Source organism: Emydura macquarii, unplaced genomic scaffold, assembly GCF_026122565.2.
Source record: "Emydura macquarii macquarii isolate MOO-44397 ecotype Brisbane River unplaced genomic scaffold, CSIRO-AGI_Emac_v2 contig_499, whole genome shotgun sequence".
In the NCBI taxonomy this organism is placed as follows: Eukaryota; Metazoa; Chordata; order Testudines; family Chelidae; genus Emydura; species Emydura macquarii.
In genome coordinates this window covers 10,427,462-10,445,248 of record NW_027130636.1, presented here as the reverse complement: position 1 = coordinate 10,445,248, position 17,787 = coordinate 10,427,462, and the positions used below count along the sequence as shown (strand labels likewise).

General features: G+C 36.7%; 1 protein-coding gene across 6 annotated transcripts in view; it reads left to right on the top strand.

Annotated features, from left to right (window-relative positions):
* PIK3CB (phosphatidylinositol-4,5-bisphosphate 3-kinase catalytic subunit beta) overlaps positions 1–17,787 on the top strand; it is a 317,999-nt gene that overhangs the window by 277,035 nt on the left and 23,177 nt on the right. For all 6 annotated transcript variants that reach the window (XM_067538936.1, XM_067538931.1, XM_067538934.1 and 3 more), the window contains 6 exons: positions 1,255–1,376; positions 5,126–5,269; positions 6,449–6,548; positions 10,460–10,638; positions 11,310–11,419; positions 12,108–12,186. In XM_067538936.1, the coding sequence (XP_067395037.1) occupies positions 1,255–1,376; positions 5,126–5,269; positions 6,449–6,548; positions 10,460–10,638; positions 11,310–11,419; positions 12,108–12,186 (734 nt within the window). The remainder of the gene's footprint in view (positions 1–1,254; positions 1,377–5,125; positions 5,270–6,448; positions 6,549–10,459; positions 10,639–11,309; positions 11,420–12,107; positions 12,187–17,787) is intronic.

Below are 17,787 nucleotides of genomic sequence, written 5' to 3'. Positions count from 1 at the left end.
TGAGCTTGGCAAATCACTTAATCTGTCTGTGCCTCAGCTATGCATCTCTGAAATGGGGATCTACACTCCCATTCTCCCACCTTTTGTCAGACTTGTGTATTTAAACTGATATCTCTAGAGCAATGACCGTTTTTTACTGTGTGTCTATACAGTGCCTAGCACAATGGGGCCCCGATCTTGTTTGGGACCTTTATACACTACTATGATGCTCATAATAATGATTTACATATGAAATGTTGGGGGGGGGGGGAGGTGGGTTGGTTGGTTTGTTTGTTTGTTTTTTTAACTAAAAGTAGCCCTTGGGAAAACTGTGCATCTTACTAGATGACTAATTTAAATGTGTAGGGTCAGGTCGTAGAGTACAGCTAAAATGTACAGAACCCAAGGCAAAGGGATGGTGTTTTGAGTTGGGTAAAAACTTCCACTTGTACTGCCCTGATCCTTGTGGTGTTGTGCATATTTTTTTTCTTGCGCTCTGTTAGACTGAAGGCTACTCTGACAGTCATGAAAATTTAATCCAGGGTCTGCATAGCAAAGGGAATCCAGGCCATGCACCCTTTTAGTTAACCAAGCTCTGTAAGCTCTCTGGGCTTACAGCTTCCTTTTCCCACTATCTTGTAACAGGGAATGTGTATGGAATCTGTACACTGCCCCAGTCATCTGTACACCATTAGAGAATCATCCTTCACTGTGGTGATCTTCCCTGGGAAACTTATGCTCATAGCCAAAGTACACTGACAGTGTGGTACAGAACAGTCACATTATAGCCAAAGATGTGGTGCATAATTTGAGTGGGCCAAAATGTTTAATATGAAAAGCTTTTTTTGTTCCCCCCACCAAAAAAATCTTAAGAAAAACAAAAAATGTTGTGAAAAATTGCCATCGTCAAAATTTTCATGCTTTCAAGACATTTTCTACAAAAATCTTACCAAAATTTTTACTGAAATCATTTAGAACATGATCTTATTTTGGTTGTCTAATTTTTGTTTACTTAAAGACATTGTTTTCTGAAAACCTGGTTTTCAATACATAAACAAATTTCCATCAAAAGAATCCCAGCAAAAAAGTTGAAAATGGGATTTTCACAATATCATTTTCCTGATTTTTTTCAACCAGCTAGCCCCATGTTCTTCTTCTTCTTCTCCTGTTAATAATAGTATTCCAATAATTATCCTCAGGAAAATCTGTCCACCTAATTTCTCAACTATGTATTGAAAGAGGTGACTGACTATAGATTTCTTGTTTTTAAAACAGCTTCAGGCTCTTCTTCAAATATGGTCAAAGCTGCCTCCTAGGGAAGCACTAGAGTTGCTGGATTTCAATTATCCGGACCAGTATGTGAGAGAATATGCAGTGGGCTGTTTAAAGCAAATGAGGTAGGTATATGTTAATTGTTCAGCTGCTAAAGTGTTGTTAAGGAAAATTGCATTCTACTTTTTTTTACAAAGACAAAAAGGACTCAGTCAAAAATGGTGTAAGAACACATTCTTTCCCACTCACCGACCCCAAGTAAAACAATACATACAAACAATTAGATACACCCTTTTAGAATGGCCCAATTATAGTCTAGTCTGGCAGCTCATTAACATCTCAGCATACTGCCATTCTGGATAAAAGTTAATGTCCTTTACTTCCAAGAACAGATGCTGGCAGTGTCCTCATGCCAAAGAAAGGAAGTGTGGTTCTTCCCCACTTAGTCAATGGGAGAGTCACTGTAATGTAGGGCCTTTGAAGATAAGTACAAGTGCAGGGAGAGTGAAATATTAGGAGGATCACAGACCAGCTACTCTATGCCTGAAAATAGAGTGGTCCAACTACAGTGAGTGGTACTCACTGTACCGTTTAGTAAAAATGTAAGATTTAATAGTGTTGTTGATTTCAGTTTCTTCTCAGAGGTAGTTTACCCTACTTGTAGTTTTTCCTTTATAGTACACAATTCTGCTGCTATATAAGTTTTGCTTCAGAATAAGTTGAACTTTATCATTTGCAGAATTTCTGCATTTCTCCTGACCTTGACTCCTAAGCTTTGTATGTGATGAACAGCTTTTTATTGTCAAGGCTAGATTATTGACCAAATATTTTGACTTCTTTCAAATGTAAACAAGTAATTGCTCAGTTAACCCTGTCTCACCTAATAATGGTGAATTGGTCCATCTGGAATGATTATTCTTAGTAATGTCTCCAAAGCAAAATTCCCTTCAGCAGGATATCAGAACTCAATTTCTGACCTTTTTATATGCCTAATAGAATACTGCAAATAAAAACGTAAAGAAAATGTAATCTAAATGGTGGTTGTTAATAGAATCATATAAATGTAGGGCTGGAAGGAACATTGAAAGGTAATCTAGTCCATCCCCCATGCTGAAGCAGGACCAAGTGTTGCCTAGACCATCCCTGACAAATATTTGTCTAACTTGTTCTTAAGAGCCTTCAAGGATACGGGTTCCACAACCTCACTTGGTAACCAATTCAAGTTAGAAAGATATTCCTGCTATCTATCCTAAATCTGCCTTGCTGCCTATTAAGCTGATTACTTCTTGTCCTACCTTTGGTGGATATGAAGATCACCATCCTCTTTATAACAACCCTTAACATATTTGAAGACTGTTATGAGATCCCCTTTGTTGTCTTTTTTGAAGACTAAACATAACCAGTTTATTTAACCTTTCTTTATAGGTCCTGTTTTCAAAACCTTTTAGCATTTTTGTTGCTCTCCTCTGGATTCTCTCCAGACATATCTTTTGTAGTGTGTGGCACCCAAAACTGGACACAGTACTCCAGCTGAGTCCTCACCAGTGCTGAGTAGAGCAGAACAATTACCTCCCATGTCTTATATATGACATTCCTGTTAATATACCATGCATTGTTGGCTCATAGTCAATTTGTGATCAACTATAACCCCAGGTTCTTTTCAGCAGTATTACTGCTTAACCAGTTATTCCACATTTCATAGTTGTGCATTTGATATTTTTCCTTCTTAAGTTTAGTACTTAGTACTTGTCTTTATTGAATTTCATCATGTTGATTTCAGGTTGCTAAGGTTCTTTTGAATTCTAATTTTCTCCTCCAGAGTGCTTGCAACCCCTCCCAGCTTGGTGTCATCCACCAATTTTATAAACATACTCTCCATGCCATTATTTAAGTCATTAATGAAAGTATTGAATAGTAGTGGACTCAAGACAGACCCCTGCAGGACTCCATTCCCAGTTTAACAGCAACTCATTGATAACGGAGTGTGTGTTTTCAACCTGTTGTGCACTCATCCTATAGAAATTTCATTTAAACCACATTTCCATAGTTTGCTTATGAAAATGTCATGTGGGACTGACTCTCCTTTTTAAAGCTAGGTACTATGTTTGCCCTTCTCTAGTGCTCTGGGACCTCACCCATCTTCCAGAAGTTCCCAAAGATAATCGCTAATGGTTCCAGGATTGCTTCAGCTAGTTTAAGCAGAAATATTTTAGAATGCATTTCTTCAGGCCCTGCCAACTTGAATGCATCTAACTTAGTTATCTAAATATCTTTAACCTGTTCTTTCCCTGGTTTGGCTTGTATTCCTTCCCCTTTGTTAATGTTAATTGTGTTAAGCATCTGGTCACCATTAATCTTTTTAGTGAAGACTGAAGTAAAGTATACATTCAACTTCTCCGCTTTCTTGGTATCATCAGTTACTAGTTCTCTTTCTTTGCTAAGTCATAGACTCACATTTTCCATCATTTTTCTCTTGTTCCTAATGTACTTATAAAATCTTTATCTATTGCCTTTTATATCCCTTGCTAGGAGTAACTCATTTTGCACTCTAATCTTTCTGATTTTATCCCTAAATGTATGCACTGTTCTTTTGTACTCATCCTTCACAGCTTGTCCATGTTTCCACTTTTTGTAGGATTCCATTTTGATTGTCAGGTCATTAAAGAGCTCCTGGAGCCAGGCTGGCCCCTTGCTATTCCTCTGTCTTTTTTTTTTTTTTTACATCAGAATAGTTTGCTGCTGTGCCTTCAATATTGTGTTCTCTGAGAAACTTTCAGATCTCCAAACTCCTTTTTCCCTTAGCTTTTCTTACCATGGGACTGGTTTGCTGAAGTTTATTTTCTTAGGATGATTTCAATGTCCATTCCTATCATGTCCCTTGCACTAGGTGAGGAGACGGGGGGAGTCTGAGCTGGTGCTATAGATCCATCTCCACAGTCAGGGTTTATATACACACGCACACAAAACCCAACAACCTACTGCAGCAGGCCTCAGAGTCTGGGTCAACTGACTTGGGCTCTCACTACAGGGATAAAAATATCAGTGTAGATTTTCCTCCTTGATCTCTGAGACCTACCCCCACTCTCTAGGTTTCAGAGCCTGAGCAGGAATGTCTACTCTACTATTTTTAGTCCCGCAGTGCAAGCCCTGCAGTCCAAGTCAGTTGTTGCAGGCTCTGAGACCGTCACTGGGGTGCTTTTGCAATGCAGATGTACTCTTGGGGCTTATCTACACTTACCTCCGAGATTCGGCGGCAGTCGACCGGAGTTACGCAAGCTACGCAAAAAACTTGGGTAACGCCTGTTGACTTCTCTGCTTCTATTCTGCGCGCCGTCTTCACTGCACTGTGCCAAGGGGAACCACGTTCCCCTCAACACAGCACTACGCCACTTAAGAAGGTGGTCTTAATACATCGATTTCTGGATCGACTGAGTGGGTCTTCACTGACCAGTCAGTCGATCCAGAGAAATAGATCTGACGGCGGCGAATTTGCCACTGTCAGTGAAGACGTAGTCTTAGTTTGACACCAAAGGTGAAATACTGGCCCTGCTGAGGTCAGTGGAAAAAATTCCTGTTGACTTCAGTGGGGTCAGGATTTCACCCAAAGAGTTTTGTCCCTTAATTTCCATCAGAAGTTTCTACTCTAAACATAATGGCATCTCTCCTTATCATTCAAGGTCTTCTGGAACCTCTTAGGCAGTTTCACAGTTAGGCTACATACGTTATTTTTAATTCTGCATTTGCCTGAAAGATTTCCTTTTAGATATGGACCTTACCACAATTACAGATTTTGTGTGTGTATTTTTTTTTTTTTTTTCAGAATTGATTAATCTAGTTATCTAGCTATTTACTAGATTTTATTATCTCCTTCCAGTGATGAAGAGCTCTCTCAGTATCTTCTCCAGCTTGTACAAGTTCTGAAATATGAACCTTTCCTCGATTGTGCCCTTTCCAGATTCCTAGTAGAGAGAGCACTTGCTAATAGGAGGATAGGGCAGATGCTTTTTTGGCATTTAAGGTAAGAATTTTCCATTTCTACTATTGTGGCTGGTGCGTATCTGCAACAGGCACAATCAACTCTTTCATGCCAGATACACCTTCTTGAGGATTTTTCATCTTCGCTATTTCACCATACTCCAATATTGTATATTTCTGGATCTTGTGATCCTTCAACTTTGATGTTGATAATATGAAAATCTTCATAGAATGGAGTAAAAATCAGAAAATTTAATAACAGTAGCTCCAAAACAAAAGCAACAGTTTAAAAAAAAAGAAGTATAAAATTACTCCATTTTGGAACTAATATTGTCTCATATTTGGAAGTCTTATTTCTCTAATTTGTTCTGTATATAAATGTAAATGTTATGTTTTGGTTTTGTTTGTATTTGAAATGGAACATTTATACCTCACAAGTTTGAGTGAATTTCATTTTTATTTAAATTTTTGTTGAGACATTAAACTTCCTTGACTCTCAGTTAATTCTTAGTTGCCACTTTCTGAAGGCAAGAGGAGAATGGCCTTTCTGTGAATGATAAAATGCCTTTCAGAATTTGTCTCAATCCTAGACATGTAACTTGCTGATACTTTAAATATTTTTAGATTTAAAAAAAAACCCCAAGTACAGTGCTAAATATTTTTTGTGGGGGATAATTAGCTTTTGTTCTAATACTTTTAAAATGTTTCATTTTGGAGGAAGGGGGACTCCTTTGGAAAATTTCCGTATTTCTCATGAACCCTTGAGACTGCCTCCATTTTTCCTCACAATAGCCCTGCCACTCTAGCATAACTGAAGCTGAGCCAGCATCCTTCCCTCCTTAGTTTATCAACGCCACTTCTGGTCAAAGAGGTACAGAAGACTGATGTAAAAGCATTCCTTCATTCCTAGTGACTTAAAATTGCCTCTGAAATATTACTAGGCCAGAGAATGAGGAAACTAATAGAAATAATCTATTTTGCTTGAAAGTTTAGCACCTAGCCATTGAATTGTGCTGTCCTTTGGGAAAGTGGCCCTGTATTAGGACTGTTTTTTCAAATGTGGCTTTGTATTTCATTTGGCAGAATATTGTGTTTTGTGTTCAATTATAATAGTAATAAGTTCCTATTATAATAGCTTGAAGATTTCTTATATGTAAAATGGATACAATAGATTTTTGCAACTCAGTGATTTTTTTCTGTTTTCACATGATGCTTCTTGTAGGTCAGAGGTGCACATACCTGCTGTCTCAATTCAGTTTGGTGTAATTCTTGAAGCTTACTGCCGCGGAAGTGTTGCTCACATGAAAGTGCTTTCCAAACAGGTATTGATTGTTTAAATATTTATCTTCACTTATTCCTCGCTTGCAAGTGAAATATCTATATTCCATCGATGATATGGGGCTTAGCTGCAAGCGCCTTTCCTAAGAACAATGTCCATGTGAAAAGTGTGAGGGGGAAGCAAAGAGAAGAAAGGGCAAGTGAGAGGGACGTGGGAATGGAGAGCACCTGCCCCAGACCACTGACGCAAGAAGCAGCAAGGGGTAGGGGACTCCAGAAGAGGAAAGCTCCCTTGCATGGGAGCCATTTAGCTATTCCTGATACTTGCAAACAGGGTGCATGCATCTATGGGGAACAATGGACTTAAGAGGAGATGCTAAAGGATCACTTTCTGCAGCTTTGGCTTTTGAAGGAGGTAATTCAGACTGTTGCTTTAATAAGGCGCTGACATAATGCCCTAACAATTTGAATGGAGTCTATGTAGATTGCTATAATGAGAAATGACCACAAACATAATTTTTGCTACCGTTGTGGAGGTACCAGTCAAGAGGAGAGGTGAGGTTCATGTCTAAAAAAACAGTAATATCTCTGTTCAATTTATTTAAAGCTCAGCAAATGTATAAACTGAGAGGATGCAACAAAAAGCAACCCAACTAGAAATTTTTTTATCAAAATGTTCTTATAGTTCTGATCACATCTGGGTTACAACTGTCTCAAGAGGTAAATGAAATAAGAATGTAACATTGTTCTTCTCTTTTAGCAATGTTCACAAAGCATTGTAAAGGCTATCTCGTATACAAATGTGCTTGTTAGAATTGTTAAAGTAATAAAAAGACTATGTAATGAAATGCGGTCAGTAATAGACTTAAGGTCAGTGAAGTTTTCTGTGCACTTCTCAGGAAACAAATGTCAACACAATCAAAGAAGGAGCAAAAAAATTCCCAACTGTGCAAACACGGAAGAAATTAGAAGTAGAAATACTTCAAAAAGTTCCTGTTTGTACAGCACAGGTTCCATTTTGTCCCCTTGTCTGGTGTTTGTACAGCTCCTGGAATTGTGGAAAAGCAGAGTTCTTTTGGTTTTGACAGATGGCTGACCTGGTAGGTCTCCACTGCCTCAGTTTTATAATCAAACTGCATACAGCTTCCACAGCATCCTGCCTGACAGGGTTCAGCTTATCTATAGAAACTTTGAGCTTTGACTCAACACTTTATAGGTTAGGCTGAAGTTTCCTTGTATAGAAACTGACTGTTGCAAATGTAAAAGTGGAGTATCCTTGAATGAATAATAATCAGCATTAAATTATTGAGCAAGTTAGCTTTGGTGCTTTTAAGTGTGGATTTTATGTATACAATCATAATAAGGACACATTTTTTAATAACTATTCGCTAGTTGAGATTCAAATACAGCATGGATACGTTAATAAGTTAATCAGTGGCAAGCCTAGGAAGGGCTTTGCTATATTAATATTAGGTGCTCTAATGTCACTATATTTTCTTCAGTGTCTTTCCTCAAAAAGATTGTCACAAAGGAATTAACAGTTCAGTGAATAGCAAAAGGCGTAATCTGATATGTATAAATAATTGTCCAGTTACAAGCAATAAAATTAAGTTATTGGTTAAAAAATAATAACCTCTTATAGACCTCTGTTAATCAAGGTATTTAAGTATGTGCCTAACTTCCTTATACGAGCAATGTCAGTGAAGTTGGTTGAAGTTGATGGTACTACTCACATACTTAAAGTTAGGCATGTGCTTAAGTACTGTTGATCGTGGGCCAGCACTTTTCATCCATGGTTCTCAAAGCACTTTTAACTCATTCTTGGTCATATTAAATTTTCACTACAATAAGGGTTTAATAAAATAAAAACCATACTTGCTTTTATTGAATTTGCCAAAGATATACAATATGCCTTACCTATATGGCTGAGGTCAAACCCTTTCTTCATTTTCCTATTTATTTAATTAGGAAGTATTAACAGTTTTACAGATTTTTGCCATATAAATATAGGAAACAGAGCAATCATTACAACAGGAAACTTTTGTTTAAAGAGACGTTATACAGGAATATAGTCATCCGATCTCTCTCTTTTACAGGGTGCTACCATATTAACAGAGTGAGCATTATTGCACACCAATGATATCTTGTTTTTAATGATTTTATTAAATGGAGTGATTACACATTTAACAGAACAGGCATGTCTATCAAACATTAATATTTAAAAAAAATGGTCAGGTGTGCTGTATTTTTTGCAGGTGACTGTACTTTGGGTATTGAATAAAACTTAACCAATTATCTAAGTACCTATTTATCCTCTGTCTATTTTTCTGGTATGTGATAGGTGTGTTAATTTTTCCATAACCACAACTTCTCCCTTTTTTTAACGATTCCTCTAGAATTGGGCTATTTTTCTTTTTCCAGTGTGATGCTATCAGTAGCTGAGGAGCTATTAGCAGATGAGACTAATTCTTCATTGTGTGACCATTTCTGCTAGGAAGCCCCAAGAGATTACCAAAAGATCATAGTAATGCCATCAATTTGTGATATTTGGTTACTGATTGCATCCCAATACTTTTTAATGACTGGATATGTTCATAAAATCTCCTTTTTATCGCAATTTCTCCAACACTTATCCCCATTCAATCGATCTATATTGTTTAACTTGACTGGTGTGAGGTACCATTGAAACAGTATTTTAAAAGAAATTTTCTTTCATTGTGCTACAGAGTGAGGTTGCTGGTCCTCTTTTTCAGATCAAACCCTATTCCTCTAGGGTAATTTGACTATCCTGGTCCTTTTCACACCATGTCATATATGGACGTTTTTTTGTTAGGAAAGTTGTTTGCAAAGATGGATGAGAATTAGTTACCTTTTTTTTTGTTTGTTTGTTTCCTAATTGACCAGATGCCATTGCTTCTATTACAATTAGCTTTCTGTATGAAATAATTTTCTAGAAAGTTCAGAAACATAATGTCTGATTTGAAAGTGCTGGTATCATGGGAGAGTCGGCTAGTTAGTTTTGATTTCTAAATAAGTTTCTGGTGAACTATGTATTTCTTAGCCCTCCTCTTCTTTAAAGTGCTCTGGTTCATGATTTGGATTAAAATCTAGATTATTTGTAATGGGTGTCATTGGCAAGGGGAAAAAAAACTTACCTCTAACAAACCATTTCTAATTGGATAGCTTTTTGTGGCCTCCCTGAATTTAAAAGTGAATCAACTGTAGTGAATAACTAAAGAAAATATCTAGGGTGAAATTTTGATCCCATTTAAGTCAATGGCAAACTCCCATTAATATCAGTGGGGCAAAAATTTCTCTTTTAACATTGTCAATGAATATAGGAAAACCAGACAGAAAAGTCCCATTTTAATGTAATGATAGTGTAGGTTTCAAGAGTTTGTTATGATGGATGAAATGGAGGCGTTTAGCAGAATTTTATTAAACTAGTGTTCACTATGGCACCAGTTGTGCAAAGGCTTAAATATATATGAATGTGCTTAATTTTTTGTGGGATCAGTGGTACGGTTGAAAATTTTGGCCAGAGTTCTTAGAAGTACATTGTATATGGAAGAGAGAACTCAGATATATAGACAATACACTAAAATAAGTTTTATGGGGAAATTTTTCAAAAGCACCTAAGTTCTGTTTTCAGAAGTGATTTAGGAGGCTATCTCATTGAAAGTCTGTGGGACTTAAGCTCCTGACTGCCTTTGTCACTTATGACAAAATTTTACTTTTTTCAGAAATGGCATCTTCATTGCTATCTACTCTTACTGTATTGAAAGAAACTTGTTACTGTTGCTGGCTTTCATATTTTAACCAAATCTTTAATGGGCCTTTTATTTTGAAAATGAGACTTGCATTTGTTGTTTTACAATATGGATTTCAATTTATCCTTTTATTTAGAATTTCATAAATGATTCAGAAATTAATATTTTTAAAAAATCTATTTCAGGTTGAAGCCCTTAATAAAATGAAGACCTTAAATAGTCTAATAAAACTGAATGCCATGAAGCAAAGCAAAGCAAAAGGAAAAGATGCAATGCACACCTGTTTAAAACAAAATGCATACAGAGAAGCACTTTCTGACCTCCAGTCTCCTTTGAATCCCTCTGTTATCCTCGCAGAACTATAGTAAGTTGCATATGATCTTCTGTTTACATTTTCATCATAACTTTTATATAGAAACATTTGATTTCTACCGTCTGTGCTGCTCAGCAGGCACTCTGACACAGAGTACATTTTCAAGGGTGGGAGAAGGTCTGTCTGTTATCCTAGTTATGTAAGCAAATTTCTGCTTTCTTAAGGTTAAGATGTCAGTTTTAGTTTGGGGTTGAAGATTTTTGCTATCCACATTAAAACTTAAAGATCTTTCTGACCTCCTAGTTAAATATATATATAAACCTAGAAGTGAGTCAGACTACAGTCTTGGCTTCTGTTCACAACAATAAACACATTAGCCATTAGAACACTGTGCTCAGCAGTTAAATACAAACATAAAGCTGTGTAAAATTTGGCTGGGGTGGATTTAAAGAAGGTAATGTATTTTCTTTAAAAATACAGACAGTTATTTCAGGCATTAGATTTAGTAGTTTCCAGTTATACATTTATATAGATATATATAAAAAAGTAACATGTAAATTTGCCAAGTATAACTGACACGATAGTAGTGAAATGAAAGTTTGGAATGGCATTCAACCAAAATATAAAACAATTCCACACTAGAACCCTAAAACTTTTTATTGCGCTTGCAATTGAAGAGTGTTTACTTAACTGACTAAAATAGTTGTTGCATTTCCCTCCAGTGTTGAGAAGTGTAAATATATGGATTCTAAAATGAAACCTTTATGGATCGTATACAACAATAAGATGTTTGGAGGGGATCTTGTAGGGATCATCTTTAAAAATGGTGATGGTAAGTAACATTAAGAATTTATACTCTTTTCTGCTCCGTTTTTCTTTGCGTTTAGATTGTGCGGCTTTTTACTGCCATAAGTTACTCTTCCCTTCCCGTAGCTTGATAAGCAGATACTATTAAGCCTATCCCATTAGAAATCCATCCAAGTGTCAGTTTATCTGTCAGGGATCCTTATTTTTATTAATCCCATTTAACCTTTGGGACTGACAAAGTATTTGATTGGGCAGTACTCTTTGAATTAAAGGTTATAATGTTTACTACAGTAGAACCTCAGAGTTACGAACTGACCAGTCAACCACACACCTCATTTGGAACCAGAAGTACACAATCAGGCAGCCACAGACAGGGGGCGGGGCGGGGAGAAGGGAAGCAAATACAGTATAGTACTGTGTTAAATGCAAACAACTAAAAAAAAGGGAAAGCAGTATTTTTCTTCTGCATAGTAGTGTTTCAAAGTCAATGTTAATTAAGTCAATGTTCAGTTGTAAACTTTTGAAAGAACAGCCATAACATTTTGTTCAGAGTTACAAACATTTCAGAGTTACGATCAACCTCCATTCCCAAGGTGTTCGTAACTCTGAGCTTCTGCTGTATATATGTTTTGATGTAATTGGCTTTTTAATGCCTTTAATGCAAACAATAGGAAATTATTTAATTAAAGTAGCATTTTCTTTTTTTCTTGCAGATCTACGACAAGACATGCTGACACTGCAGATTTTGCGTTTGATGGATGTACTTTGGAAAGAAGCTGGTCTAGACCTCCGGTAAGAATTTTTACTGAACCCAGTGCAGAGAGAATCCAGTTCCCTAAGTAGACAAGGTAGTCTCTAGCATGGTACATTTTTATTTCTCCTATCAGCAGTGACATGTGACTAATGAAATTACAATTTTTTCCCCCCCAAGTTTTCAGACCTTCTGGTTAACAAGTGTGCCTGCAGTTATGGTTGCACATGCAGTGGTTTTAACTGTATTCACGTTACATGCATGTTCAAGCAATTATCTGAATACGTCTTTTTGTGTAATCAGACATTGTCTAAAGACAACAATAACGGTCCCAGGTCTTGTTCTGCTGTTCACAGTCTATAATCTTAACTCTTACTTTGGTTTTCTGAAATCTCTTGCTTGGTTTTCCTGCAGTTCAGGGTGCTGATAAAGTGGAGAAGGCTTTGGGAAAAACAGATTAGTGCTGCCCTTGTAGCAAGGTAGTGCAATCCACTCTGACTGAATCTGTTCATTTCTTATGCCAGAAATCTGTACACCAGATAGTGAGAAATAGTCTTCAACAAGCCTGGAATCTGGGAACCAGGTAGCCTTTAGTGTTAACAAATGGGATTGACCATTGAGGATGTGACTGTTTCCTTGTCCCAACTTACCTTCTCCTCTGGACAAGACCTTTTTAGTGTTAAGAATGCATCTGACTAAAACTATCTCAATGCCCACTGAGCACTTGAAGGAGGTTTATCATTAAAATTTCACCTACTGTGCCAGCTAGAGTTGTCTTCACTTCCTCAGTCTTTTCTGATGAGGTTTCACTTGCCAGTGATTAAAATTCAGATGACCTTTCTGCTGCTCATTGCCCCAGCTGCAGGGAATATGGACGCACAGTAAATGAACCTGACTTCTCAACTAAGGGAAGAATCCAAGAAATCATACCCAACCATTCCCAACATTTTGTCCTTAAAGACCATTCAGTCTTTGAAATGGAAAATGGAAAAAATGGAAGTGGTGAAGTGAAAGGAAAATTATGTGCTTTTGTGTTCTGTGTACCAAGCACACACATGGTCACTTTTGCCATGGTGAAGTCTCGTCATGTTACATACACACATTTCTGTCTCGCAGTTTTTTGACTGCTTTCATGCCATTAAATGCTTTGTCTGTTTGCCTTTCTTTTGGAACTTAGGACCAGATTTTTAAAGGTATTTAGGCATTGCTGCATTCAACGTTAAAATGCCTAACTAATTTAGGAGCCTAAATCCCATCAACTGTCAATGGGATTTAGGAACCTAAGTGCCTAAATCAATATTACAAATGAGATTTAGTCTCCTAAATCATATAAGTGTTGCAGTACTGAATACAGAAAGGACTAAATACCTTGAAAATTTGGCACTTAGTCTTTTGGTGACAGGAAGCCCTTCTTGAAAGAGGGTGCAGCAGACAATTTCTATGATTCGTTGGCATATGTGGGAATATATAGTTCTGGAAAACACTGTCTGTGATACTCTCTCATGTAACGAACTTGTGGATTAACTGTTAACTTGGTTGTTCAGCACTAACATAAATGTGCTTCATCTTGTGATTCAGGCAGCGTTAGCATTTTAAGTGCTGTATATATCCAACTGAGGTGAAAACTTAGAAGAGAAATCTGTTTGCCAGCTAGAATAGAGAATTTTGAATAAAGAGCATACTTACGTGTGGCTAGAGCTAGGGGGCTAGCCACTGGTTGAGCTGTGAACTAGGAAGGGGGATAGCGACTGGTTGAGCTGAGGGCTAGCTGCTCGGTTGAATACTGGGGGAGTGTGGATTGGGAATGCAACTTGGCAGCTCTCTAATAGTTAGACCTAAGAGGCAGATAGATACATTAACCTATTCATGAGTAGATCGCCATATGTATCCCTTATATGAGGATTTCAATATCAGATTGAGAAATATTAGATCTGTGGGAGACCCAAAGGCCATGGAAGGAAATAGAAGCATTCTTCCCCTGATGTTTTAAAAAAAAAAAAAAATTATCAAGGCAGTGTGTATCATTTTGATGTGCTGTTGTATCTCTGACCTGCCAACTCCAGTTAAGCACATCAATCTCATATAGCCCTAGTGCAGCTCTCACTGAGGATGCTTTATGTGGCCAGTATATAGCATAGCTGTGCCAAGTACCTTTTGGGTCATTTGTTTGCTTTGCTACCTTTAATTGCCCTCGATGTTCATACTGGGGCAGTGTTGAATGGGCTAGAATGTTTGAATACCAAGTTCACCTGACTTGTGTTTTCTCCATAACTCTAAAAGATGGATAAGAATGAGTCCACTGTGTCTCTGAGTATGCCATCCCCTAGTATAAATCTTTCACAGGTTTAAATCTCTTCAAGACAGATTTTCTATTACTAGGATGGCTTCTCCTAGAATGTCCAGTATACAGAATTCATTCATACATGTTAGTTAACTATTACTTTTCAAGGACTCAAGACATCACCTTGATCAGAACTTCATTACCATCTGGAGGGAGGTGGGCTCTTTACATACGGTGTAACTCAAAGTATAGAAAATCTCTCAAATATAACTGTATAACACAAATTATTAAAATCATCCAAATTTATTGACTGATGATATCAGGCTAGATATAGCCATCACAGCATGTATTCTAACTGGATTGGAGTCCTCTTTGATTTATTGTTTCACTGGCATTCATGTCTGTTAGTTGATATTGGAAGTGGGTTTCGTACTGCTCCTTCGTGCCAGAAATTTGTCTTGTGACCATCCACTGCATATATTTGTAACCCATGTAGCTACTTTCATTAATAGCAGAGGCTGAGCATTTCTATAGAGTGCAGAAATGACCACCAGGGAAACATGCCCAAAGTACTTTTGGGACCAAATTATGTTCTTATTTATGCACTTGCAATTCACTATTGGAATCACTCATTGAAGAACACAGTTTTTTTTGTTGGGGTTTTTTTTTATTACACAGCATACTAGTATACTACTATCTTTAAGTGTTAAATATTTGTCTGTTTTTATTCTAACTGAAACATGAATTCCTTATTTTATTTTGTTTGATAAATTTGTATTAAATTGAATTCTTACTGAAAATTTAAACTGGCAAATGTTATGGTAGAGGGAAAGAAGAATATAGACTAAGATTCAAGATGGGACTAGGAAAGACATTACTTCTCTCTCCTTCTCCCCCTCCAGAGTAAGTATTTCAGTTTGTTTGCTTCGAAATAGACCACACTAGTGCAAACCATACTAGTTCTGCAGAGTTCTGGGATGTTTTTCAAAGGAGAAGTCTAGCATAGAAACCAAATAAACTTTAAGACCTTATTTACAGTGACCCAAAAGTAGACAAAGGTAATCTAATTATCTAAAAGGATTTATCCAGAAATAGTTAACGTTGTTTTTTAATTAAATAAAACCAAGGAATTTCACAGTGTTGAGGAGGGAATGGAGTTTTCCAAACCTCCTAGTATCTTACCTTTTGAGAGAATACTGCCCCTCACTGCAGGAAATTGCACTTGTGAATTTCTATGCTGAAAATGAAATATATCCTCTTAAAGGCATTTAGGCAAAAATCTTCTCTCATCTTTCTATAATTCATTTAAATAAATCTCTCACTTAAATTGGGTAAATAAAGGAATATTAGAGCTAAGGTCATCAATCTGATCTCAACAATCTTTTATACGGAGGTCTCAGATAGTTGTATATGATGATTCGTGCTACGTGAGTTGCAATACTTAGACTGAACATTTTCACGCTGCCTAATTTTATCAGTTTAAGTCAGAACTTTAACTTTTTAATGTAGTTTTGTATTCATTCTAGTGAAATTCAAAGCACATTTAGCACAGTCCAATGTAGCCCGAAGGCAAAGTGAACAGAGGCAACAACATGTGGGACTGTTATAAATAAGCCTACTTTCTGTTTGATTTAAGGTAATGCATGCCTGGTGAAAGTCACTTTCTTTGCTTAGTTTTTTCTACTTCATTGCTATGTTTAAATAAACCTCAGTGAGTTAACTCTTCGATGCTCTTTTTTTACTAGAGGTGTTAGCACACTTCATTTAAAAAAAAAAATTCCTTACCTGTTACGTTGCTTTTCCTTCCTAATGACAGTTTTTCAAGTTAAACAGTTTATACGCTGCAGGCTCTAAAATCAGTTCTTCTGACCTGAAACATACCACCTATGTGAATAATTAGTACATCTCATATGTGATGTATATAATGTCACTGAGGTTTAGTTCCTGCACTGAGCACCAAAACAACTGCACTTTCATTTATTTTTATCATTGGATTTTAACTGATTTTCGTGAAAATCTGCAGAAAAAGCTTTTAATCATTCTACTCCGACAAACTACAATAAAGAAAAAAATAAGTTTTATGTTAAAGACAAGGACTAGTTAAGTCTGAAAGCCTGCAGTTATTGCTTTCTTACCATTTGTTCCTTGATAATTTAGGGAACAAAGAGTGGGAGGGAGAAATGTGATGTAATAGTTCTGTAGAGCAGCTTTTCTATTTCACTTCCTGGTATACTTTTGGGGGGGGAGGGGAAATCTTTTAAAAAGTGTATATTTACTTTACCATGCTGTAAATACTTCACTGTAATATTAGGTTCTAAATGTAGGAAAATGCCATAGTTCATCTGAGTAAGGTTAATATTGAAATAAGATATTGTAAATGTTTAATTTTTAAAGTAGCTCAACGTACTGCAGTGAAAACATATGAGATGTTCAATCATTTAGGGATTGGAGATTTAAAAGTACAGTGCAGGTATCACTCATTTTGGACCAGTTTTTGAAATGCTATTTCTGAATGCCACTGAAACAGAATATAATGCTGATCCAGCTGTTATCATGGGTTATGCTGATGAGAGAATAAACATAATTGCCTGCACCTAAAGAGAGGTAATTATGGTTGCTTAACTGCTGTAGATTTCTGGCATATGTTCCATTTCTGTATCCCCATGTAATTTGCATCAGAGTGTAAATTGGCTTAGGGATGAAAATTGTCACTTGGAATTTACAGTTTAGGATGCTATGAAGAGTAAAGAATTAACATATAGAATAAATAAGGAACTTTTCATTTGCTTTCTTTGTTTCTGAAAGTCCACTTTTTTTAAATTAAAAGGCCAGTTTTTCACAATCACTCAAGAGCTGCCATCTTTCTCAACTGGTGCTGCAGACTTTAGAAATTTCTGCAATTGTAGCCTAAACAGAAAATGTCTTAATTTAGTTCACTAGTTCAACCTCTTGGGCCATGTTTTGAAGAGTCTATTTTCCCTTTAGGCACCTTATAAAGAGGGCAAACTTCTTAATCATGTGTGTAAATTAATAGTCATGAGCTTGACACATTTTTAATATCTCCATGTTTTTATTCCTAAGATTGGTCCCTAATACGCATCTTAAAGCTTAAGAGTTGCTCCCATTTTTACCATACATCCCCAGATAGTAGTCGTCATCCTTTTACTTAATGAAAACTATACTGGACAGCACATAACTCCTTTCAGAACTAGTAGACCCGGCAAGAACTCATCTCCTTCCACGCCTCACTACACTACTCACTACAGCACTGAACATGCCAGCTTTGCAGTAGCACTAGTTCCAAGAACTGAAATGACCAGATAAGGAATATAGCATTGTAGTGCAGAACACTAGCTAGTAG